This window comes from Penicillium griseofulvum (genome assembly GCF_001561935.1).
Source record: "Penicillium griseofulvum strain PG3 chromosome Unknown contig_6, whole genome shotgun sequence".
Classification (NCBI taxonomy): Eukaryota; Fungi; Ascomycota; class Eurotiomycetes; order Eurotiales; family Aspergillaceae; genus Penicillium; species Penicillium griseofulvum.
Genome location: NW_024467419.1, coordinates 1,293,728 through 1,317,906, shown reverse-complemented (window position 1 = coordinate 1,317,906; position 24,179 = coordinate 1,293,728). Strand labels below are relative to the sequence as shown.

General features: G+C 47.3%; 7 protein-coding genes across 7 annotated transcripts; 5 read left to right on the top strand and 2 right to left on the bottom strand.

Annotated features, from left to right (window-relative positions):
* Positions 1 to 23: 23 nt before the first annotated feature.
* Positions 24 to 4,813, bottom strand: PGRI_075960 (Beta-hexosaminidase subunit alpha/beta; the record flags this gene model as incomplete). The annotated part of the gene is made up of 5 exons (XM_040795310.1): positions 24 to 2,146; positions 2,713 to 2,789; positions 2,851 to 3,318; positions 3,389 to 4,063; positions 4,119 to 4,813. 5 exons carry the CDS (start codon positions 4,811 to 4,813, stop codon positions 24 to 26), a joined length of 4,038 nt encoding a protein of 1,345 aa, XP_040652987.1.
* A 522-nt stretch (positions 4,814 to 5,335) lies between these two features.
* On the top strand, positions 5,336 to 5,606 carry PGRI_075950 (uncharacterized protein; the record flags this gene model as incomplete). Its single annotated transcript, XM_040795309.1, has 2 exons — positions 5,336 to 5,454; positions 5,510 to 5,606. 2 exons carry the CDS (start codon positions 5,336 to 5,338, stop codon positions 5,604 to 5,606), a joined length of 216 nt encoding a protein of 71 aa, XP_040652986.1.
* An 839-nt stretch (positions 5,607 to 6,445) lies between these two features.
* On the top strand, positions 6,446 to 8,368 carry PGRI_075940 (acyl--CoA ligase; the record flags this gene model as incomplete). The annotated part of the gene is made up of 5 exons (XM_040795308.1): positions 6,446 to 6,538; positions 6,599 to 6,736; positions 6,794 to 7,228; positions 7,312 to 7,736; positions 7,810 to 8,368. The coding sequence occupies 5 exons, from the start codon at positions 6,446 to 6,448 to the stop codon at positions 8,366 to 8,368; spliced, it is 1,650 nt and encodes a 549-aa protein (XP_040652985.1).
* A 1,336-nt stretch (positions 8,369 to 9,704) lies between these two features.
* On the top strand, positions 9,705 to 12,440 carry PGRI_075930 (fungal specific transcription factor domain-containing protein; the record flags this gene model as incomplete). Its single annotated transcript, XM_040795307.1, has 4 exons — positions 9,705 to 10,217; positions 10,273 to 10,353; positions 10,417 to 11,294; positions 11,384 to 12,440. The coding sequence occupies 4 exons, from the start codon at positions 9,705 to 9,707 to the stop codon at positions 12,438 to 12,440; spliced, it is 2,529 nt and encodes an 842-aa protein (XP_040652984.1).
* A 2,638-nt stretch (positions 12,441 to 15,078) lies between these two features.
* PGRI_075920 (YoaK family protein) lies at positions 15,079 to 16,128 on the top strand (the record flags this gene model as incomplete). The annotated part of the gene is made up of 2 exons (XM_040795306.1): positions 15,079 to 15,445; positions 15,521 to 16,128. 2 exons carry the CDS (start codon positions 15,079 to 15,081, stop codon positions 16,126 to 16,128), a joined length of 975 nt encoding a protein of 324 aa, XP_040652983.1.
* Positions 16,129 to 17,858: 1,730 nt separating this feature from the next.
* PGRI_075910 (oleate delta-12 desaturase) lies at positions 17,859 to 19,103 on the bottom strand (the record flags this gene model as incomplete). Its single annotated transcript, XM_040795305.1, has 2 exons — positions 17,859 to 19,004; positions 19,062 to 19,103. The coding sequence occupies 2 exons, from the start codon at positions 19,101 to 19,103 to the stop codon at positions 17,859 to 17,861; spliced, it is 1,188 nt and encodes a 395-aa protein (XP_040652982.1).
* A 3,890-nt stretch (positions 19,104 to 22,993) lies between these two features.
* Positions 22,994 to 23,716, top strand: PGRI_075900 (GNAT family N-acetyltransferase; the record flags this gene model as incomplete). Its single annotated transcript, XM_040795304.1, has 1 exon — positions 22,994 to 23,716. One exon carries the CDS (start codon positions 22,994 to 22,996, stop codon positions 23,714 to 23,716), a length of 723 nt encoding a protein of 240 aa, XP_040652981.1.
* Positions 23,717 to 24,179: the final 463 nt, after the last annotated feature.

The following is a 24,179-nucleotide window of genomic DNA, read 5'->3' as shown; positions in this document are numbered from 1 at the left end:
GTTCCGGTAGACGAGATTCGATATTAGCCATCCCTGCTTCCCTGGAAAACAGCCAAATGTTGCAAGCCTGACCCTTCCAGGACATCCAACGGTGCCACGAGAGCCATCTGACTCCATGAGAAAACTTTATTCTTTCCGCCATAGATGAAGACTTCAAAACGGCCAGCAAAGGCTCCATCCACCCACACACGACTTCCATATATCTCGTTTGTGGAGATAGTGACCTGTGATTTGCGGGGGATGATCACAACCTCGTGGCTTGAGGTGGTCTTGTTGGCCCAGATTCGCCCAGGCTGGTCTTGGTCAAAGCCATCAGTCTCACCAACAGAGCGAAGTGGGTAAGGCCATCCATCAGAAACAAAGGTCAATTCACCATCCGATGACAGGGTAATTGTCGCATCAGAGGACTGCAAAGAAAAGGGACCCGTGACGTCTAGTTGGAGGGTATAATTCATGCCCTTACTGCCACGCCCTAAATTATATTTATCCTGGTTGGGCTTCGCGGTTGGCCTTGTCCATGAAAGCAAAGGTCCTGATCCGTGACTCTTTTCTCCTAGGAGACGTCGGTCGAGGTTTTGCCCGACAGCGTGAGAGGACAAGTGGGCAATAGACTTGGCCAAGGTTCGTTCGTGCAGGCGAGGACCACGCGCACCAGACCACGCCCGCGAAGCTACAACCGGAATGCCATCGCGGATTGCATAGTAGGCCTCAAGCTGAGTAGTGGCGTCTGGGCCGCTGTCATTCCAGGCAGCCAAGAGAGCACCTGGTACAGCTTTGGCATCTGGCTGTTCAGTGGTGTTCACTGGATTGAAGAGCTCTGGCGTCCACTGCCACCCGTCTTGATCGGCGAAGTTGATAACACGGGAATTGTTAAAGAACTGGGGATAGGGTGCTGGAGTGATAGGTACATGGTTGCTTTTCAGCGACATATACGCCCACCAATCCTCAGAATTGATGACTTGGTAACCGTTGCTAGCTAAATGAACTGGATCCGACTGTCCATACTGCCAGTGCTGAATTATCACATCCTTATCAATCGTAATGTTTGACGGCTCGTATGTCCCCCAAATACGAACACTTTTGCCAGATGTTTCTTGCACAAAGCGGGACATCTCGTTCACGAATTCAACATAGTCATCCGCATAGTCAGGATCGTACTCATCGGCACCGATGTGCACCTCCTTCGTGTGGAACCAAGGCAGGAACTCAGTCCAGATGGACTTCATCAAAGGGACAGTGTCCGGATGGGAGAGATTGAGCAGATCCCTCGAGTCCAATGCGAGTTCAGGTCTCCATTTCGTAACCGTGAGACAGTGTCCGGGGCTTTCGATCTCCGGCATAACTGTAACACCTCGCTGGGCACAGTGATGCTGGAAGTCATCAAACTCAGCCCGGGACAGCGTTTCGTTGGCACGCTGGACAAGAGGATGGAGAGCCTCGCTTTCGGGGTGCAACGAAAACTGCGAGTAGACCTCGTTCCAAGTCTCGTTACGACCACGACTCAGTGGATAGTTGTCGGTCGCATGGTACTGAAACTCGGACATTTTGAAGAACGAGGCATAAGTGCAAAGATCTTTCAGAAACTCCAGCGAATACCATTTGCGACCAGCATCTAGCAGAAATCCACGAGTCGCATAGGCAGGGGCATCTTCTATCCGACCGGGTTGTAGGGATGAGCGTGTCAAAAGGAGCTGCTGGAGGAGCGTTCGCGTCCCCCACCACATACCTCGCGCTCCAGAGCCTCGGATGAACACACTGCCATCCTGGATATCTAGTTCATATCCCTCCTCGGTCTCGCGTCCATTTTCGTAGGTAAATCGGTGCCTGTGGTCTGCGCGACCGAGGAAGATTCCTGACGCGTGCTTTGGAAATTGCCTGACCGTGCGAAGCTCCCAGGAATTGTTTGTTAATTCCTCTAAGTCCTCACGAAACGTATTGGCAAAGTCGGATGCGGATGGTGGAATTAGCGTTAGGCCATTTTGATCCTTCCAGCTGGCGAAATTGGCATCCAGGTAGATTATCCGGTTGGTTGTTGTTAATGAGAAGCCTTTGTTATGACCTGAACCAGTCTTCTCAAAGTACACTGGGGGCAGGCTCTGCAGCGCAGACGCGACTGCGGCAAGGGAGAGTAGAATCCACTTCATGTCTGGACATTGTATTCAGTCTTATTTTTTGTGATATAAAAGCACCCTTTTATGCAAAGCAAGGGGTAGCGTTACATTCCTACAGGAGCGTGGGGGTGATGGATGCACGGGGGTAGGGTTGCGGGGAAGTGTGGAGGTTATACACCTGTGGCTTTTTATATAGGCAGAGTTGTACTTCTCAAATGTAACTCTGCCCATATTTCCTCGGCTTTACTAGCTTGGCTGGTTTTATACTTGGAGGCAGGCTGAGTAAATTCAGCTAGAAGTATTTCATTTTCTATTCCCGCTCTTCTCGGAAGAACACCGCTCACGATACGGTTGATGAAGAATACTATAGACATAAGTGAATATACATCCAATAAATAATGCCGCACTCATCCGTTCAAGGCTCGGGCATATCCGGGTTTACTATAGCCGTTTGAACATGCACAGGAAGGACAAAGGTATTCCCCAGTCCCGCCCAGTGAAGCGCATCAAGTCTTGCAAGTCCAAGTTTCACAAGTGGGAAGCTTTGGCTCTGACACCGCAGAACCTGTAGCCACGAATCTACTAAATGCTTTCCCCTTACCGCATGTGCCATATTCGGAGCCTGTACCAGTAGCAACATCAGGTAATTTGAAATCGTCGCGAAACCAATTCGGGACCCTACATTGTTAGCACTCCATATGAGATTGTAGCAGTCGAAAAGGTAAGCTTACAAGAATACCAGAATGCAGTGAAGTCACTAGACGTCAGCCGTCTCGCAAAGTTCACCAATATGGAGGCACACTTCTCTGCAGCGTGTAGAGTGGCATCGCCAGTGCCAAACTCATCGGAGATAGCTATTTCCGGCAAAGATCCAATTTCCGGGAGGTCCATGAAGTCCATTATGGACTCATCTACGGGCAATGGCGATGTGGCAGACAGATCTTCCAAGTCGAAAATAAGCGGCGGGTCAGATGATCGTGCCATCGGTCGGAGCATCGCACGGTAAACATAGACCACAAGCAATAGGTAAGCAAAATGAATCGATGTGGGGTACGGGGCAAGCCCATTGACGGATTTGCTCCAATTAGGAAGTCGAAATGTTTCAGGAAGAGAAGAATACCAGGCATTCAGCTTCTCAAGCAGCCCTCGGCCGAGCTCTGCAGAGGCAATAAAGTTTGCGTTCAAGAATTGGGAGGCCCGAAGCGTGCTACAAATCAGGATTAGCAAGATTGCTTTTTGCCGATGAACAAACAAAGGGCCTGGGGGCCAAAACTTACTAAAATGTATCATGGATCTCTTCGCCGATTCGTGCGAGATTGATGAGGTATCGGAATGGAATCTCGGTATCACACGAACTAGTTGAGAATCCTTGTCGTGGGCCCACTAGAAAGTCTCCTTCATCCAATTCACTCACGTCCCACTCGGCGGGATGGATATATGGAGGTCGGCCCATCAGCAAACTGCGCCATTTGTCTTCGGCATACACGGCCCACCATAACCGCCGCCGGAGACGCTTCTCCCATGCAGGAATGCCCCACATGCGACATTCGATGTGAAGGCCGAGGGAACATGCCAGCCCAACGATTTGGCCGACGAAGGACCACAGAAACGGGGTATCGGCGGTCGTGAGGCGGGTTTCATCTTTCGGCATTTGATGTATATATAACAACGCTGCTTGCAGCACGGCCAAACGAGGGCTATGGATCTCTTCTGTTACGAGTTCATAGACCATCCGCCACAAGGTCTCAACTGGCGACGCGTTATATGTGCTCAGCACACAGAGGTAATCATCATGGGCGACAAATGGAAATGCTGATGCATAGATGGCCGCGAGAAGGTGCACGGGTACCTTTTCCAATGCTGACAGCTCGGGTAGCTGATATGTTGCAGCAGTCAACCCTAGTTGGGAACGGGAAATGATTGGCAAAGCAGGGAAGACATACTTGACAAATCTGACCTTCTGTTAGTCCATTGATGCTTGTGTCTTATTCGAGGGGTAATACTCACAAAGCCATTAGCCTCCTTCCATACTCAGGGGGTACTAGATAGTCCAGGCGTTCCCGTGTCGCTTCGCCGACTCCGGCCCTAGTTTCACGTTTAATGGAGGTTGTGAGATCTTCGGAAGAAATCATGAAGTGGATTGGAATTCTCTGTGCTGTGGGGACACCTCCAGCGTTGCGAAAGTGCACTTTGTAGAAATATTTCATGCCAGAATCATCAAAGCAACAATGTCTTAACAGCCATGGGTCTGATTCGGAAGATGCGCCGAATAGCTGGGCGTAACCGTGTTCCAGTTGATCAATACTCTGCACAAACTGGGTCGGGGGTCTTCCAGGGGCTAGAACACCGGACCCTGGAGATAAACCAGGAGTGTTCGGATCGAGGCCGATGTTTGGGAATCGTGGTTCAACACTTTGTCTTACACTTCCTGCCAAACTAGACTCGCGGGTGAAATTGCTGTTGCATGTTGGCCCTGCAAATGTATTTCCATCAATACTTTGAGCGCCAAAAGGCGACAAATTCTCCACTGTTCGCGCTCTTTTCGGTGGAGGATTATCAAAGGTACACTCCAGTTTCGCCGATCGGCATCGCAGACAGGGGCCTCCGCCATCGGTTTGACACCCTAGCTTGCGGCCACGGCATTGATCACACGGACGCTGTCTTTTCGACCGATATGGCCGAGAAGAAACGGGAGAAGACATGACTTGTTTCAGATGATCGGCGGAAGCAAGGAATGTAGGCTAACACGCATTTTATCAGGCCAGGCCAGTGGTGGAATTATCGGCGAACGTAAAACAGTGGGTGGCCGAGATGAATGGCCGAAGTTATAACCTAGAAAATTCACAGTCTAGCGAAACAAACACATAAACGTTGCCCGAAGATGCCGGCCAGTCGGTACCGCCGCGTGACACCGCTCAGTGACGTCATCCGCCGAGGGGTCACGGCGAACCGGCGAACGCGGGCAGCCGGCGGCTACTTCGGCATACAACGCCATGAACCAACCTACTTCTTTCGGTAGAAGCAGATTTTTTTTGCTCGGCAATGCTACAACACCTATATAAATGGCCTGGATGTTCTGATTGTAGATTTCAGTGTAGATTAAAAACATATTCAAGACATTTGTTAAACATTGTTAAAACATATATATCCATTGCAGCACTGCTTAATTCCTCTGAATCAAAATCCCACAAATCAGCTTCAAAAGTATCTATTATCATACCAAAATGCCCGAAACCAGCAGATTGAGCCGATACGATCATCTCAAGGCTATCTTTTCCAGGAATTCTAGCCAAGAGCGCGAGATCAAGGATGATGCGACATCCGAAACTACACTCGTCCCACGGTATGACAACTCCAACTATGCATGGATAGAACATTACGATGCTAACTCATTCTAGACAGACAAAACCAAAAACCTACAAGAAGCGTAACATACCCCGGAATTATAATGGTGAGTACCTCAGCCCTAAAGTAATGACATGCAACATCAGCTAATGGGGAAATATTATTCAGCGGGCGATATGTGCTTCGGCTCTTGCTGCAGAAATTGATAGACATTCAATCACCGACAATCATCTCATCGACGATCATAGAGCCAAGCATAAAGTACCTTATGCATTTTGACACTTGTGGGATGACCTTAACACCCCTATTTTTCACCCTCCCTGTATATAATTTATAATTTGTCGACATTATTTATTTATCTATTTTCATTTACCCTAAGTTTTTTGTTTTCCTGCATGTTTCAAGTAGGTACCTGAAGGTAACGTTAAAAAATCAAATCATTGGTAGCTTGTGTTGCAAACCTGTAAGGATAGATGTAGGGGCTCAACATACACAAATTGCGGGTTGACTTCCTCTTTCCCACATTCGATAAAGAAGATATCCACGGGTGGACTCTACCCTAATTTTATCTACTCCGTACAATATATATCATAGAAAAACCCAAGTGTCCCTATGAAATTTGACTGAAACACTTCTCCGCACAGTCCGGGGGAAGCGGGGTAAGAGAAGATGCATAAAATCACATTTCTTTTGACTTGATTCGTTCACTATAGTAAGATCATCAAATTGCATAAAATTGTGACTGGTAACTGTATGTGGTCTCCAACCCCCTGCCAGTCTTAATTAAGTCAATTATGCTCTTCCGTTTAAGCGACCGAGTTCCGAGCTAAGCACACGACAGCTGAACCGAAGTTGCGGGGACTTACGATACATCTATTGGAATTAAAACCGTCTTCTTCCTCGAGTAACTCCTTAGAATAAAACCCGACAATCTTGTACCTGGTCGTTCCTTTTAGTCCCCTACAGCTTGTCAGTCTCGATCGCTCAGCATGATCTTCGAACCAGCAGAAAGGATTCTGCTTCCAACAAGGGACCTATTGTCCTACATTTTTGATGAACCAACATATGACCAAGACCAGCCAGTGAGGGATAATTAATATTCTAACTTAGGCATCAATCAGCCGCCGAACTGACACTGGTAGATCTATGTCGACGTCCATAATCCCACACGGTCGATCTCCTGCAACCAGGCGCGAAAGCTCATTCGTCAGCTCATCGCCGGCCTACGGGCATCTGGTCTCCAAAAAGGCGATTGTGTTCTCATTCATTCATTCAATGATGTACGACGCTCCATTGTGTAGTTGAGATACGGTTAGGGGATACTAACTTAAATTCAGATAAGCTACAGCATGCTTGTGTTAGCTATTATCGGAGCTGGAGGAGTTTACACGGGCTCAAACCCATCTTACACCCCCCATGAGCTCGCTCACCATATCCGGGCCTCCGAGAGCAAGTTCCTTTTCTCCGAGCCCGAGATCTTGGATCCACTCCTGCGTGCGGCTGAGGAGATAAAAATACCCAAACAAAATGTTTGGATTTTTGATAATCTGGGACAATCTATTCCGGATGGAATGAGATCATGGAAACAGCTATTAGAAGTCGGCGAGGACGATTGGGTCCGATTCAACGATCTTGAAACATGCCGACAGACCACAGCCGCAAGATTGTTTAGCAGCGGCACTACCGGCCTGCCCAAAGCCGTGACAATTACACATCACAATCTTATTGCACAACATGAGGCTGTTTATGGCGTGAATCCCCGTCCTTACTCTGTCAGTTCATTCCCGTATCAGCCTGGAGGGGATATCGACAAACGAGGGCGATGTTAAAACTGACGCCTGACATACTCCATTAGGTTTCACGGGTCATTGCAGTCCCCATATTCCATGCATCTGCAGCTCCAGTGACACATATTTCAACCCTGAAAGCTGGCGCAGTCGTATATATGATGCGTCGGTTCGACCTTGAGACTTACCTCAATACAGTCGATAAGTACAACGTCACCGATATTGCTATGGTTCCACCAATCGTAATCGCAATCCTGATGTCGCCTCTCTCTCAAAAGAAACCTTATCTTAAAAAGATCCGAACGGCAGGTTGTGGAGCGGCTCCTTTGGATAAGAATGTCCAAGCCAGGTTTCGCTCACTGATGGGCGGCAACGGGCCATTCACGCAGGTATGGGGCATGACTGAAACATCATGTGTGGCTACCATGTTTCCCTACCCTGAGCACGATGATACCGGCTCTGTTGGCCGGCTTCTCCCAAATCTTGAAGCTAAGTGGGTTACATCCAATCCCTTAGCTGGATACGTAGGGTTGTGTTGATCTGAGCCTAATATCTATTTTCTACAGACTCATCGATGAAAACGGAGAGAATATCTCCGCCTTTGGCGTCCGTGGCGAGTTGTGTGTCCGAGGTCCGACAGTGACACCCGGGTACTTCAACAATCCCGAGGCCAATGCCGAGTCCTTTGACGCGGAAGGTTGGTTCAAAACGGGCGATATGGCCTATTGTGACCAGAATACTCGCAAATGGTATATTGTGGATCGCAGGAAGGAATTGATCAAAGTTCGCGGGTTCCAGGTGGCTCCACCGGAACTCGAGGCGGCGCTGTTGTCGCACCCGCAGATCGTCGATGCAGGTGTCATTGGGATCACCTTCCCTGGTGCTGATACCGAGTACCCACGTGCCTACGTGGTACGACGACCGGGGGATGCAGGGTCTAAGCTAACGGAAGCTGAGATTCAAGAATATGTTTTGAGGCGCCTTGCGAAATATAAGGCACTCACAGGTGGCGTGAAGTTTGTCGGTGCGATTGCACGGAACCCAAGTGGGAAGATCTTGAAGAGAGTATTGCGCGAGGATGCTAAGAAAGAAATTGAGGCTGGGCTTCTGAAAGCTAAGCTATGAGGTCAATAGAGGTAGAACAACTCAGTAGGACGACATTTGAAAGACGTTCTTTCGTGTCAATCCTAATTTGAATAAGCATTTGAGCAAACCTTTTAGTCTAACAAACCCCGGCTGTAGGGTCTCTAGGTGCGCAATGTGCAGTCGCAGCCAGGAAGAAAGAACAGAGGTAGTTAAGCTAATCTCGGGATATCCAATATCAGAATTTGATGTTAAGATATGCTTTTAACGTTTGGACATGACCTGGATACCACTAGAAAAGAAGCAAAAAAATAGAAAAAGTCATCGCCCAGGGGCAATCCGGCAACTCGAGATCAAACGGCACTCGAGCTGGGGATGGCAGGCGAAACAAGCGGTGCTCCAATTGTGCTCCAATTGTCACCGACAACCGCTTGGCCAACTGCCCGCCATCCAAACATTTATATGTCATAGTGCAATATATCACGTGCAATAACAACAGTCATAGAACGGGAATGTGACCTTAAAACATGACATGTTCCTAATTTTACGACACTATACATTTCATAATGGGAGTGTGCTGTCCTACCTTAATACGTTATTTCGCAAGAATGTACCGCCATCTCGGAATAGTCCCCTTAGAACGCGCCACTTAGATCATTGAAGTTTGGTTTGCATCAACCCAAAGTGGAGAAATGTGGAGAAGCCGAGTTCCGCGGCTAAGCATAAATTTAGCGGGGTAGCTACCCATGGATGAAGGCTATTAGATTAGATCAAGGCATTGATCTGTTCGTATTCGGCCTTTGAACACAATGCAAGATAATCAAACTAGTAGCTTGTGGTTGTAAAATGGTTGGACGTGGACATACTTTTACGTCATTGCTTGACTAGGCACCGTGGTAGGTATCTTACCTAGCGGGTCAGTCTTAGTGTACTCAGTAATATCTACCAATAGAACCACAGACTAGGCACAGTGAGTACAAGGTTGCAGTTATGCATTATATACCAGCTAAAATAACGTGGAGAGCTAACAAGGGTCTTAAGTTCAGGGCATCATTATCCACAGGGCGGTTGAGTTTGCATAGGCGGCTCCGGGATGGTAACATCCGAATCGGCTTCTTCCAATGTTGGTGGTACGACCGCTGATCATCCCCCAGATCCCAGATCCCAGACCCCGGAGCTGAGTTTCTTCTGACCCCCGCTGAAAATATCCCCGCACCATCATCTCCCCTCCTGTGTCGAACATCAAAGAAACTAAATGTGATAAACAAAATGTTGCGCCGTACAAGAAGATCGCCAACAGCTTGCTCCTGGTGCCGTCATCGAAAAGTGCGCTGCGATGCATTGAAACTCGGCTCTCCTTGTACTCGTTGTCGACAAGATGGTCGCAGCAAATGTGTTCTTCGTCCTCATAATCCTAAGCAGTGAGAATTATGATCGAAAGACTTGCCTCAAGAACGTATTTGCTGACCTCTATCTGCCCACAAGGTCGGAAAACACGATAACAGGCCTGCACTCCGACGACCTGCGCCAGTCAAATGGTGATCCAAATCTTACCTCCCAGCTACGCGCACATGGTCTCAGTTTCGATGGCCGTAGCGCCAGTCCACCAGAATCCCCCAACGTTCCGTATAATGAATACGCCTTTATCGAGTCGCAGCAAATTCTCTCGCTTACTTCCGAAGATACAGCATTTCTCACATCCAGCGACAGCTTGAGCTTGCCAGCGTCCGATGCAATCGACGAGTTCATTCACCAGTATTTCAAGCGCATCCATCCATTAGTACCTGTCTTGGATGAGGCTGGGTTCTGGCGAATGTATCTAGAAAACCAATCTACCGGTCCCAAAATATCTCTTTTTGTGCTGCAATCAATGCTTTTCGCTAGCTGCCCGGTAAGTGTCATGTTATCTCTCCGGCAGGTCTTACTCTTTGACTAAGCCACGTTAGTTTATGTCTTTGAAAACATTGCGTCAATGTGGATTCAGTGATAGGAGGGATGCACGAAAGAAGCTGTACAACAGAGCCAAAGTACGCATTTCCACATTCCGTGTCACATTTGCCTTGCTCAAGTATTGACTGCGCTGGGTACAGCTATTGTTCGATCTGAGAACTGAATGCCGGTCTCATCCAAACGCGCAAGGTGCTGTTCTGCTTACCCATTATACCTCTACGGATGACCCCCAGTCTGGGAGCTTGTGGGTCACACGAGCCATCGAGCACGCTACACTCATTGATGCTGAACCGTCCTTGTTGGCGGAAAATGTGACAATGTCGTTGAAGAAACGGCTTTGGTGGTCTATCCTTCTTCGCGACCGAAGCCTGTGTATTGGCTTACGCCGCCGTCCTCAGGTGACGTCGATCAGCCTGCACGGATGGAGTGATTGGCTGAGTACAGAGGATTTCGGTGAAGAGTTGCACCAGTCTCAAGTTTACGATTATGACACCAAGAAGGATTTACTGGAGGCACTTCAGAAGCAATGTGAACTAGCAGTGCTACTCACAGATCTGGCATCTTTGGCATTTACCCACCAAAAGACTCCAAGACGGCTTCTGTCTATGATTGAATTCCAGGGCATCCTGTTGAGTATAAAAAATATCAAAAGATCTCTCGACGAGTGGAAACTGCCCATCCAGCCTGTTAGTTCCCCAAGCAAGGCATCAAAGTCGGAAGGAAATGACGCAGTTTCAAAGTTGACCTACATGACATATATGTACTACCAGTTCGTGAGCACCAGTCACCCGATTGTCTTCAAGACTAACCAAGCGGCTGTTTATCTTAGTGCAGCACGAGTGGACCTGGCTCAGTATGCAGCATTTATACTGGAAGAGAACTTGTTCTACGCGGGAGACGAATACAACAATATGGTTCTAGAGGTCAGTAATGACCTAAGGGATGGGATCGAAGGGTTGAGTCTCGTGATGGAACATTTCAGCATCAATGGATATGCTGATAGTCTTCCCTTGAGTGTGTAAGTACTCCCTTTATGATTTATTTGTCACAAAAATGCCACTCCCAACCTTTCCCTACTAGGTGTAATGCTTTACTAATGAGCGGCAGACTTGGATACCTCAGCATGCCACTCGTACTGGCGGCTGTAGACCTCAAGCTTTCCCCTTCTAGGAAGGAGGCTGAGGCAAGGCAGCGACGTTTGCACTCACTGAGTCGAATTATCCGTCACTCAGAGATACTTTACGATATTACTGATCGCGTCGCCGTCGCGATCAACCATATGTTGCAGCTGGCTTATTCGATAACACAGAACCTCTTTTTGGACAGAAAGCCATCTCGATTATTCTCATCTGAGAACATGGTGAGAGAGAGTACTGTATCCAACAATCGGGTCCCAGCCAGAGCGACCAGTAAATCGACACTGCCCAGATCCAACTGCCCAGAGAGCTGGCAAGATGCATTCATTCGGTGCCCGAGGGCATATCTTTTGATATCGACGTCTGTGGACTATACTCTGTCAATTGGGGATCTCCCATCAGCGAACGGCCTTCCTGAAATTGTGCGTGACCTTCCAGCAATGGGTGTCATCACTCGCCTTCCTTGGACATCTGATATTCCGTTCTCCAAATCCACGCAATCTCTCGTAAGCCATATAAACCAGGTACAGCAGCAGAGCTACCCTGTGAGCTTGCGTTCGTCCTGTGTGGAATGGATAGATGCCTCGGAACGTATCAGTCAGGGGACTGAGCCGGAGAAGAAGACCACCTCGCAAAGGGTCCAAACCAACTACAACTTGTTACCGGATGCATTTTCCGAGTATTCTGCGACCGCTTCCTTGGCAATGGAGGAGCAACTGCAATACATCGACAAAGTAGCGGAGAAGACGGGTTGTGAAACTACCACACCGAACCTAGATTTCATGGACTTTGGAGATTATCAAGGGGTGGTATCACAAAGTGTGATGGAAACCTGTGCCTTCAGGACTCCATTCAGACTTACTGGTCACGACCTGCAGGCGGACATCCCGTTGGAACAACACGTGTTTGACACCTACGGTACCCCCTTACCTCAATCAATCAAAGCCATTGATTCGACAATTTTTGACTCGTTCCTTCACGCAAATTTGAACATAACCGGGCCTTTCAATAGTACAGACTTTGGCTGAACAATGAGAAGAACATTCCAGAAGGAAATCATCGAAATAATGACAGTATCTGGAACAAAAAATGGATATCTTGATTATAAATATATTCCCGGAAACGGCGGCAGACACAAATATGGAATCACCGACATTACCATGAACGATTTTGCTTTTGCACAGGAACTAGACTCGCAAGGTGATCTATGAACGCCTAGGCCACACCAAGGGACTGCACTTCACGTCATCTTTAGGCTCATTTTCATTTCGGCCAAGCACCAGTCGGTAATTTATTTATGCGGAAACCAAATCCTGGGGCTGGACACTGCGCACATGGCCAACACGAGACAAAATTGTATGCAATGCAATCCGAATTTCCCCGATGATCCCTCCGACAACGCTTCCAGGCTTGGAAATCAACTGACGCAATTATCTTGGCGAGGAACAGTATGGAGCACCAATATCCCTTTTTGTGGAAGAACATTTTAACTCCTCTTGTTGCGGTAAGGGAGGAAAGTGGGCGTATCTAAGCCATTAGGAATGATCGACACGGATCCACATTCACCCCACGCCGAGAGCTCTTCTCAGAGTGGCGCAGCTTTAACGGATTTTTGCGCGGATCCCTTCAATGAACAAGGGTTGGGGTACCCCGGTAGATCAGTTCGGATGCTTAAAGTTAGGATCTTCCCTCCACGATAAGAAAATTGACAAACACCAATGACTATATCAACGTGGTATCGGCATCCCCACTTAATCCTTCACCCTTGCTGGCTCTAGGTATTGTTTGGAGATGGCGAATGTCAAGATCGTGAACTAAAGTGCACACTTTGTTATACCTCCTCTGTTTTACTCCGTACAATATGTTGCAATGCCTAAATAATTCCATCTATGTTAATGCGATGAAACTTTCAACTAGATCGTGACGACCTAATTCGGGGATCGGATGGACTCGGCGTATGCCGAGTATTTCCTTGGCAGTAATTTGAAGTATACCAAGTCTTCACCTGCAGGTTTGCTCTGCACTATCAGGTGGTGATGTCAGACTCCCAGCAGGGAGAATGGCTAAATATGGTTTTAAGCCAAAACACCGCCCAGTCGGCGGGCTGGCCAATTGGAGATAAAGCAAGGCCTTCCATCCCCTTGGCGGTATCACGTATTTTTGGCGGCTTCATGGATCAATTGACCTTGCCTAGTCTGAATATAACAAGAGCATGGAAGGAACACCACTTCTCAAACCTTGGCGTATAGCTTTGCTTTTTTAGATGGAAATATTTCATCATTTTCCATTGAGCCTGAACGGTAGATTTTGCTATTTTCCCCCCTTTTTGTGAAGCCTCACCTTGCGACAACCATAAAAACCCTTAACGTGATTAGTATTAGACTGCCCTGTTCCAAGTTAGGCATCGATCGGTGCAGCCCACATATCTATTTCAAGGAGAAAATGCCAAGGTTTGATCCGTCAGCGCGACTCAGTGCCTGAACTGCGATGTTGTAGTGAATGTAGGCAACTTAGTTAAACGCCAAGATCTAGTATTCGAGGCTGTGTTATCGGAACTCCGCCGTTGGCAGGCAGAGATAAGACTCCCCGGCGAACCACACTAGTGATGAACCATTGATGCTGCCGGAGATCGTTCTTGGCAACTAGTCTTACTGTAGCGCGTGGCAGCCCCCCAAGCCGACTAGTGTCGGTGGATACGTCGATCTCTTGGCAAATAAAGTCAATAAAACCTTTTAACGTTTCAGGGGCCAGAACAGGCGATAACTCTGTAAAACGCCATCTCAGCCCAAGGGGATAGGGGATACACGCATAGTTGCATATCAATGGTATAAATACAAGGGTAAGCGAGTAAAAACAATGATGATAAGTCACAATTATTCCAAATTTGAATTCGGTCGACTGCCGCGTAGTGATTGTGCAAAAGATAACCAATCAACTCCTTATTGTATAACCATGCTGCCAAGAGATAATGTGAGTAAATGCTGCGGATTGCTTATTGAAAACGAAGAAGCCTAGCAATTGGCTCTTACCAACCTCCACGAAGCGAAGGGCAATCCTGAATCCCCAGCTTCCGAGGTCGTGTTGCAGCTTGATTTTGAGTGGGGTCTGGGAATGAATTACGCAGTTAGCGAAGATAATTTGGGTGCCAAGATAACGCCCAGATTCAGCCCAGATGGGATGTGTGAGATCAACTCATTTCAGGATGGGTATTCATTCATATTGGGCTATTCATTTTTTAAAGATTAGCCATGTGATATGATCTGGTTATGCGGATAACCAAGGTTATAGTGCTTGCATACGCATAGTGTATGTGAGATGAAGAGCCGTATGGAGTAGATATAGATGCAGTACTTCGGCTCCCAACGTATTCCCCCGGCGGTGTAACACAGACACGAGTTATGTAGGGATGAGGCAAGTGTATTACTGTTTCATGTCATCAGGGTGTTTTCTTATCTTTCTTGGCGAAGATCCAATGTATTCCTTTCATGGGGAGGACCGGAATGAAACCGAGAAATGGACATGTACTAAAGAAGGCTGAGTCCTTGTCTGGGCAATCTATTTCATTTCATATTGACACACCTGAAGTGGAACCTTTTAGGCTTGATTATGTTCATAATAAGCTTCTCCGACCTTAAATAATACATACATATTCACATTAATCCCGCAATGCACCACCGGCCCCCTTCCCCGTCGGGAGATATTAAGCCACCCACACCTACCGGGCACCGAGCCCCTGATAACCGTTCCATCTACCAGAACGAGTTAACGACCGCCAATTTCCGTTTGGAACGGCCCAATGAGGAAATCAAATATACACCCGGCTTTTGGTCCTCTGGGGGCAGCACAGCAGTGTCTGTCTCTGGCAACCAAACAGAAGACGATAATACGGTGTACTCAACTATTTCCCGTCATTTCGGAGCCGACATAAATACCAAGAATACTGATATTCCTCTTATAATATGCGGTTTCGTTGGTGGTTTGGTAGACGGGCTGTCATTTAATGCATGGGGTAGCTTTTCGAGTATGCAAACAGGTTAGTGCAGGCTATAGTTACATGGCAATTTCGTTCCGCGGTGAAAGTACATAGGGCTAAAGACAAATGACATAGGAAATACCATCTTCTTAGCCTTAGGCCCCTCCGGCCAGCCTGCATATCCAGCATACCTCTGGGCAAAGTCCCTGGTCGCCCTGACCATGTTTATTGCCAGCAACCTTCTTTTCATCAACATACATCGCCTCTTGGGCCCACGACGCCGCTCAACTCTGATAATCTCATTCGCCCTACAGACTATTGCCCTTTTGGTGACAGCGATTCTCATCCAGAAAGAGGTCATTGCCCCGAAACCCGAGGACCCCCGGGCTCCGATCGAATGGATGCAAGTGCTGCCAATATCACTTTTAGCTTTCCAAGCAGGAGGCCAGATTTGTGCTTCCCGGGTCCTGGCCCTAGATGAAATCCCCACGGTTGTTGTGACGGCTATGCTATGCGATCTGCTTGTCGACCCAAAGTTGACTGCAAAATTCAATCCGAAGCGGAACCGTCGGATAGGCGCTTTTCTTGCATTGTTTCTGGGAGCCATGACCGCGGGTGGCCTTACTAAGACCACGAGTATGGCATCTAGTATATGGCTTGCTATGGGTCTGAAGTTGATAGTTACCTTGGCGTGGGTTGTTTGGCAGCGGGAGGGAAGGAGGAAGAGTGATTTGGATGTTTGACTTGGCCAAGGTTGTTAGTTTTTCTGTCACCTATTCACATAGGCATGTATACGAGCCTATGCAACTGTCAAATAAGGCTTTGCTTGCTGTATTGAATGCCTGATATCTTTTATTCATCTACTAGGTCAATCGCTTCGTCTTCTTTAGCTTATCTACTGTTCGTTTGGTATCTACTCGAAACACTAAGAAGCTACATAGAAGTGTAGTGTTATGACGCTCTTCACTTCACATCAACCTCGCTGTCGCAGATTTTGCTCTCCGCACTCACATTCCACTGCACATGCCACCAATGTCTCACGCAGACAACTCACCAGGTCATTCTGAAAGTCATGTCCTATCATACGCCTTCATCGCGGAGCAGATCACAGTTCCCAGTGGGTAACATCCCACGCCCTCATATTCCATCGATCCACTCGGGAACACAAATTTCCTGGCTTATTTCTCACGTGTTTCAGCATAAGGCCCAACGGTATCCTCCAACGTACATCCTCGCATACTTGCAATCTCGCCTCATCGACCAGTCGTGGGAACTGGCCTTTTCCCAACATCAGCCACCTAGTTTAGCAACCCGTCGAGCCTGGACGTCGCTAGCCAGCGTGAATCCCATGTACCTAGCTCTATACAGTCTCTAGTCATACACTGTCACGTCTCCACTCCGACAAGGCACGCTCTTCCGGATTCGCCACCCGAAAGCTTTTGGAGCTCATTCCCACTCTCGTTGGCGAGGCTCAAATTACCGCATGCTATATCCATCTTATAATAGAGCCTTTCCACTTGCTTGACGGTTCGGATGCTAAAGTAGTCTTTATTGACACGACTTTTCCTACTGTATTTCCACAACATCATGCTCAGCCTCAGCACAGCATCCAAAGATCCGATACCTTTTACGACTGTTCATGGCGACTCAGAGAGAAAGGTCACTCACCCGTTTACAGATTCGGATTAAATTTCACAAATTACACATTGGTACAGGTCGAATTATCTCTCGAAAACCGCATGATGACGAGACCTCAAGTAGTAGACCTCTCCCATCCCTCATGGTTCTTCCTTCGGTAATTATCGCCACAAAAAAGCATTTTTACGCTCTTCATCCTACCTCATCTCTTGAATCTGAATACAATTGACTTATCGTTTCCCTAGGGCTCTTCCCCACCTCCATTTATCCCATTCATTGGGGTATTCTTTCACGTTGTCACTGCCAGAGACGCTGCTGATCTTGGATTGCTCTATAGTACAACAGCAAACGTAGGTCGTATCTGGATGTCTATATGCTACCTTTGACTCTCACAAACCCTAGTTAGAGGTCACAACCATATCTAGATATGGATGACATGCCAACTGAGCGTTGAAAACGTTGATCTATTCCCCTCACTACACACAACATCGTTTCTCAATTCTATGCAAGATTCGATACGTGGGGGTATCATGGAGTTCTCAACTGAAGTAGGCGAATTTCGGTTCCTATGTACCCTTCGATGTAAGGCTATATGGGACATGGTGATGAACACCTTCCACTCCTTTGCTCTCGACAAGTATTACCTGCTTAACTGATAAATTAGAACTACTTGGAGCTAATTGAAAATAGTATATAGGAGCATTGAGACAGCAGAGGATATATTTTTGTTTGGACTGTGGTATAACCAAAATGTTGAAGTGGTATAACCAAAATCTATAATCTATTCTATGATTTCATTAAGTGGCTCTTTGAATGGCACATGGCAGTACCACGCTCACTTGGTCTCATCTGCAATAACGAAGTGCAGAACTCCGGACTGTCCATTGGCGCGTCCCTTGGCCTCGGAGACATAAATGCACTTGCGGAAGGTCATCATCAACGAGTACAAGAAGCCCTCATCCTTCTGCTCGTGGTAGTTCTCACCGAGCATGGGCTGGATGGCCTTGGTGGCCCTCTCAGCGTTGTAGAAAGGAATGCGACTGAACAAGTGGTGGACCACATGGTAGTCAATGATCTCGTGGAAGAAGTGACGACCAATGAAACCGGTGGTGCGGTCAATGGTAGCAAGAGCTCCCTTGGTGTAAGTCCAGGCCTCAGCAGTGTAGTGAGCAACATCAGGGTGGGTGTGTTGAAGGTATGTGATGGCAATCAGCCAGTGGTGAACCCAGAGGTAGGGAACGACGTAAAGGAAGAAGACATTCCACGCTCCGATGATAGTTCCAGTGTACCAGACGATAGAGCCCATGATGAGCAATCCGATATCGGAGTAGGCAATCAGCTTCCACTGGGCAGCAGTGAAGATAGACGCGGATGGGTTGTAGTGGCTAGCATACTCCACCTTCTCGGATCCTTCAGGGCCGCTCTTTTTGCCGGCAGTCACATTCAGAATGAGATACATCTGCCATCCAAGCAATTGGTGTCCAATAAGCTGCATAAAGGAAACAATGGGTGTCTCCTCAGCGAGTTCTTTCAGCTGCTCAATGCTGACATTGCGCTTGGAGGCCAACTCATCCTCGGTCCAGGGGACAAAGACGGTATCCTTGTCCATGTGACCGGTGTAGCGATGGTGGCGAGCGTGTGTGATCTTCCATGAGAAGTAAGGGACCATAAGGAAGGAGTGTGTAGCCCAACCAATGAAATCATTGATCCCTTGGTGCTTTGAGAAGGCACCGTGGCCACACTCGTGAGCAAGAATCCATAGTCCTGTGCCAACACAGCCTTGGAAGAATCCGTACACGGCCCAGGCAACAATGCGCATAGGCAGGGTTGGGAGAAGATGAATGTGGAGGGCAGCGTAAATTAGAGCTGCACAGTAGATGATATCGCGAGCGAGGTAGAGGAGGGAGGTGGCGAGGGATGATTCAAAGCATTCCTTAGGGATTGCATCTTTGAGGGCCTGCAAGCTGGGAACTTCGGTCTTCTGTAGGAGTAGAATATTAGTTTATGCGCATTGTTGAATGAATTCAATATTCCATACCTGTTCTGCCTGCTTGACAGGCTGCCTTTGTGTCACAGCCATTTTGAAGCGGTGGGTTGAAGATTTCAAGATGATAGAGATAAGAAAAGATGTCGAGGATTTGGAGTGTATTTTTATTTCCTCTTTTTTTTTTTTTTCCTTCGCCCCCCTTCGCCCCGATATCCCCTTAGTCTGGAAAAAAGGAGCTCTAGATTATCTGAACTCAAAAATACATTGACCAATCCCCTTTTTCCAATTCTTTTCCAGAAGACTGTCAAATTGGGTGCACTGACAAAGGGGTAGCCTTCCAATTGGCTGATCGTTTAGCGGGTGGACGCGCTTGTTCCATGGATTCACATGCGCTAGCCTCTTTTATTTTTAATTTTTTCAACGTTTCTGGCCCAACGAAATTTTACTTAGATCATTGCTTTCTTGAAAATATCTAGTAACACGAAAAGCACTTATTGAAACTAATTGAGAATGTTGCGGCAGGATAATGCTACCCCATGCTAGTACCATATGACAAAATCCATGCACGCTACTGGCATATCTCGGTGTTTGCCTTCGATTTTATCCACAACACGGGAAGTCTCGTACACACCCCTTTTTCGACCTCGGGAGAGAATCTAGGGATCCACTAATAAGCAAAGGTTGAGAAAAAAAGTTAATAAACGGCTTGGCGGTTATCTCGTTGTCTTACTGGCTCTATCAGGGGTAGAGCACTGCCTTGGATTGTTCATCTCTCAAGCGCTTTTTGATCATTCAATATCACCTAAAAATTGTTTCCCAGAAACATGGTCAGCACTCCGGTCATTGGAGGGATAGCCATTGGAGTCTATTTTAAGCTTATTTTCCTCTGAATGTTTATAGCATACAACATACGGAGTACATACCGTAATATACGTGGGCTCCCGGACCGATGCTGATCTTGGCTTCAATGGAGTTTCATATTTGCTCAATCATAGCGATTAACAATGACCTATCATTTCTCATACCATCTGCCTGATCAGAATCTATCAAAAATAACGTATCATGTCACTCGCGTCTTTAGTTTCCGATATTTCTAATTGTAAAACAACGCATTGCGCAGTTTTGATATATAAGCCCAACAAAGGGGCACTAAGACAATTTTAGAATATGCGTACGAGCCAAGGCTGTAAAGTATTCAGGTTGCCCATATCACTGTTATGGGAGAACAATGATTGGGGGCCACAGGCCCAACAGATATTTCATTGAATAGATGGATGGGGTCTTTTATATACACAAACTCGGACCACCTACTGGATAAGTTACAGCACACATTGTGTACATATGACCCCCGGGACCAGGCAAACCTCCGGCTGTTCCTTTCACATGGTATCTCCCAATTCTCCAGACTCCATACCCCGTACCTTATTTAAAGTTACATAAAGTTTGGAACCTTTTAAGGGCCTCCGCGGTGCACGTGACGGCAATAATACACCGCTCTGCTTCGGAAAATACTCGGGGCCACATGAGAGCTGAGATTTGCATGTGGTTTTGTGTCCAAATTACATGTGGTTAAATGATAACCCACAACCCGAACCGCACGGGAATTTTGCCTTCGCCCGAGATGGAAGTTGATTTCGTCCTAATCCTTTGCCCCACTTTATCTATCTTTGACCTCGTTTAAATTTGCATTGCACTGATTATGTGTTCAATTTGGCTAATATTGAAGGCAATTGCAGATTCTACCTAGCAGTATGTAGATGTAATATGTGTCACCAGCTACTTCTAATGTATCAAAGCGGCAGAGTGCATATGAAACCTATATTTTGGTGTCTCAAGAGGAGTTTTCCAACTCAATGCTATGCTGCGCCACACTTGAAAAGGAAAAAACAAAACATATTGGAATTGTTCAATTCGTTGTAGTCCTATTAAGCGGGTCCTAATCACATGCCATATCGTCCTCGAGATTGCAAAAAGGTCTGCGTTGGCCGTTTAATCACATGCGTTTGGTTGTGTTACCTTGAAATTAAAGGTTGTATTGAGCGCATCGGACCACATGTGATGATTCACTAGGGAGTATCCAGAGTAATCCTCACTCTAGTTCGCTTCTACGAATCCGGATCACAGTCCAGGACCGGGAAACGGGATGGTAAGCCCTTAGAACCGGTGGAGCATGCTGTGAATTGGGGGCTGAATGTTAGGCAAGACATTCATACTGGTGTGTAGTGATCAGAAAGGAAATAATTGTATAACGTGACTAGCTACCCATGGAGAATTAAGAGAGGTATCTCGAGGGAGCAAATATCTCCTCTGGGAGCGAGACAGCAAGACCTTCAATCTTAGAATAACTAATTCGCATCGTCGTGAACATATGAGATATCAAATAGTCCTAAAGGTCAAATATTCATCGCGTTTCCCATCATTGTCTGTCAGTCCATTGCCTTTCACCTCACCGGCAGAGCAATAGGGATAGTTCGTTCTATCCATACTATCGTTAAGCCTTTTGAACCGCACCCTGGGAACTACTTCTTGGACACCCATCGCAGCAGTCGGTGCCCCCAGGGATCCTTGATAATTGGGACAAAATTTCACCGAGTGCACTACAAAGAATATTTTTCATAAATAGCAATAGGATGGGTCAAAACCAAGCCTTTCATTACTCAGAGATAATCGCGCATATGCCAGTTCGTATGCGGTAACGTTACAAAAGCACTCGCCCAATGCCCTAAAAACAATATTCCGAGCCTGCCACCACATACGGATAGCAGCAGCAGTATCGCACGTTGATGAGTGGTATCCGCATGGTGATAGGTTGTACGGGTAACACACAAACGTCAAGAATGGAATCGTGATGATCGTCAGTGCACTAAAGTTGGGGGTTCCGTTTGTGATCGTGGCTGCATCTTGGTTCGTTACAACTGAGCCGATACCACCGACATTTAGTTCCAGATGGGGAAAAACAAAGCCACATCGCATGCGCATATATGCAAAAAGATAAGCATTGTGGTGCTATAATACATGCATGTTTCTCCCCAAAGGTGAGAGCAAGCAGACCGTAAACCGGGTAACTGATGGGCTTACCGAGGGTTCTCCCAACATCATTCACGGCATCTCTAGTCGAATAAGCTGTGATACCCACTGCGCACTTTGTCAGGGGTTGCGGCATCCCAGAAGTTCGTACGGCATACTCGAGACTTGTTCTGCTCGAGTGCTGTAGTGGTGGTATTCAATGCGTGGGTGATCTCTAATCCCCAGATGGGTGTCCCCTGGTGTATTCTTTTGTGAATCGCTAAAGGTAGAATTGGGTGTAGCAGACAAATGAATCCCGTCAAGAGAAACGACAGCCAGTACCTAACGTACGTCCCAGCATATGTGGTAGCAAGCGTAAAAAAGTACTAATGTTTATAGAGCCGTTAAAGACCAGCTTGGTCCTTATGGTGATGGAATCTAGATCGACGAAGACCTTCTCAGCTGACTTGAGCTGCGGGGGTGTTGGCTATCGACTGGCGAATTTGATCTAGCATAATTGGGGAAACGTTCATTTGAAGATCCCGGCGCCGATAGCTAAGGTCAGAAGCTCGAGAATGAAGGGTGGAGCAGCATTGGATGGCCCCTTCTAAAGAATCGAGGGAATAGCACCGATGATGTGAATGATATGGGCGCCACAAATGACCACCCCAATCGTGGCGGCTATGTCTTGGCATTATCGCGAAGTTGATAGCATGTACCATTTTTGGGTTTATTTGATCTATAATCGCACTGCAACTTGGGGTTCTTCTTTGCACCTAGAAGGCAAGCATTCTTAGCAGTTCACATATCGGCGCCCTGGAGAAAACCACATAGCCCAATATCGGATTCAAAAGAAGCACGTGTACACGTGACCTATATGGGGAAAAATCGACATTTTTCTTTTGCTTTTCCCCCAATAATAGAACCAGATTTCGTCCTTTTATTCCATTTATATTCAGGGTCAGATTATCCGCAAAATGGCTTCAGATAAAGGAAGCTCTTTTGAGCAATTTGCTATCCTCACACCTCGATTCGTTATTGTTCCCACCACCATAGCAGTCTCCTTCAACTCATACCGGGCCCTTTATTCCGAACTACATGCAAATGTAGATTTCTGCCAAATGGGTTTCGGGCATCATTTTCCAGCCAGGACATGGAGCGACGAGGAGACGCGTAATCAGATCCAGACGCGTGATATTGAACGTTGTTGGCAGAGGCGCGGCTTAGGTGATTTTGCGGTGGGGTTGCGTGGACCATCCACATTCGAGTCCGACACCCAGTCCACTGAAAATGGCGATTTCACCTTGCTCAAAGGCAACGATTATGTTCGGCTTGCGGGCCCCAACGATATCCACCTCGCCGCCTCTGAATGGGTAGGCTATGCAGGCCTCCGTGATGCCACAACAACCTCGATGCCACCGCGAGAGGCTGGAGATCCTGCGCTACCGTCATGGGTTGAAATGATTGAGCTGCGTTACGGTGTCTCGCCAAAATTTTGGGGCAAGGGAATTGTACAGGAAGCATCCAAGGCCATTATGCGATGGGCTGTCGAAGAAAGAGGGGTGAAGAGGTTCATCGCGGAGACCGAGAGAGAAAATAGTAGGAGTGCGAAGGTGTTGCAAAAGCTTGGCTTTACACTGAGTGACACGAACTACTGGAAAGAACCGAGTGAGCTAGAATGGGAGGGTGCTGCCAAATGAATATTGAGATGTTTTGTATGACATGGAGTCTCAAATTCCAGAATGCAACTTCTCTTTCCGGGGGTGACTTTCTGGCAGTCATGGTCTGCTTTTCCGATCCAGGAAGGAATAACCCATACTACCCCGCGCAGCCGATTGACCTCATTTTTAGTCTCTTTCGTCGGCTTTCTCCCTTCATAACAGCAACGATTTCAACGAGCGTCTCCGGTAAATAATCTGGAAGACCTCACAGGACATCTGGTCGACCATATAGAATTTCCTACTCGCCTTAAAGACAAGTCCTCCCCCCTGGTGATCACACGTGATAGGGGTGCATTTCCGAAGCTCATAAGAAGTAGCGAGACGATATTCCAAAGACTCTACCGCCGCCCATTCACCCTCGTAGTCAAGCTCTTCTGGATCCGTTGTCCATCCCGGTGGAGTGGATGGTCTATATAATTCTTTGCACTTCAGACAGGCGCAT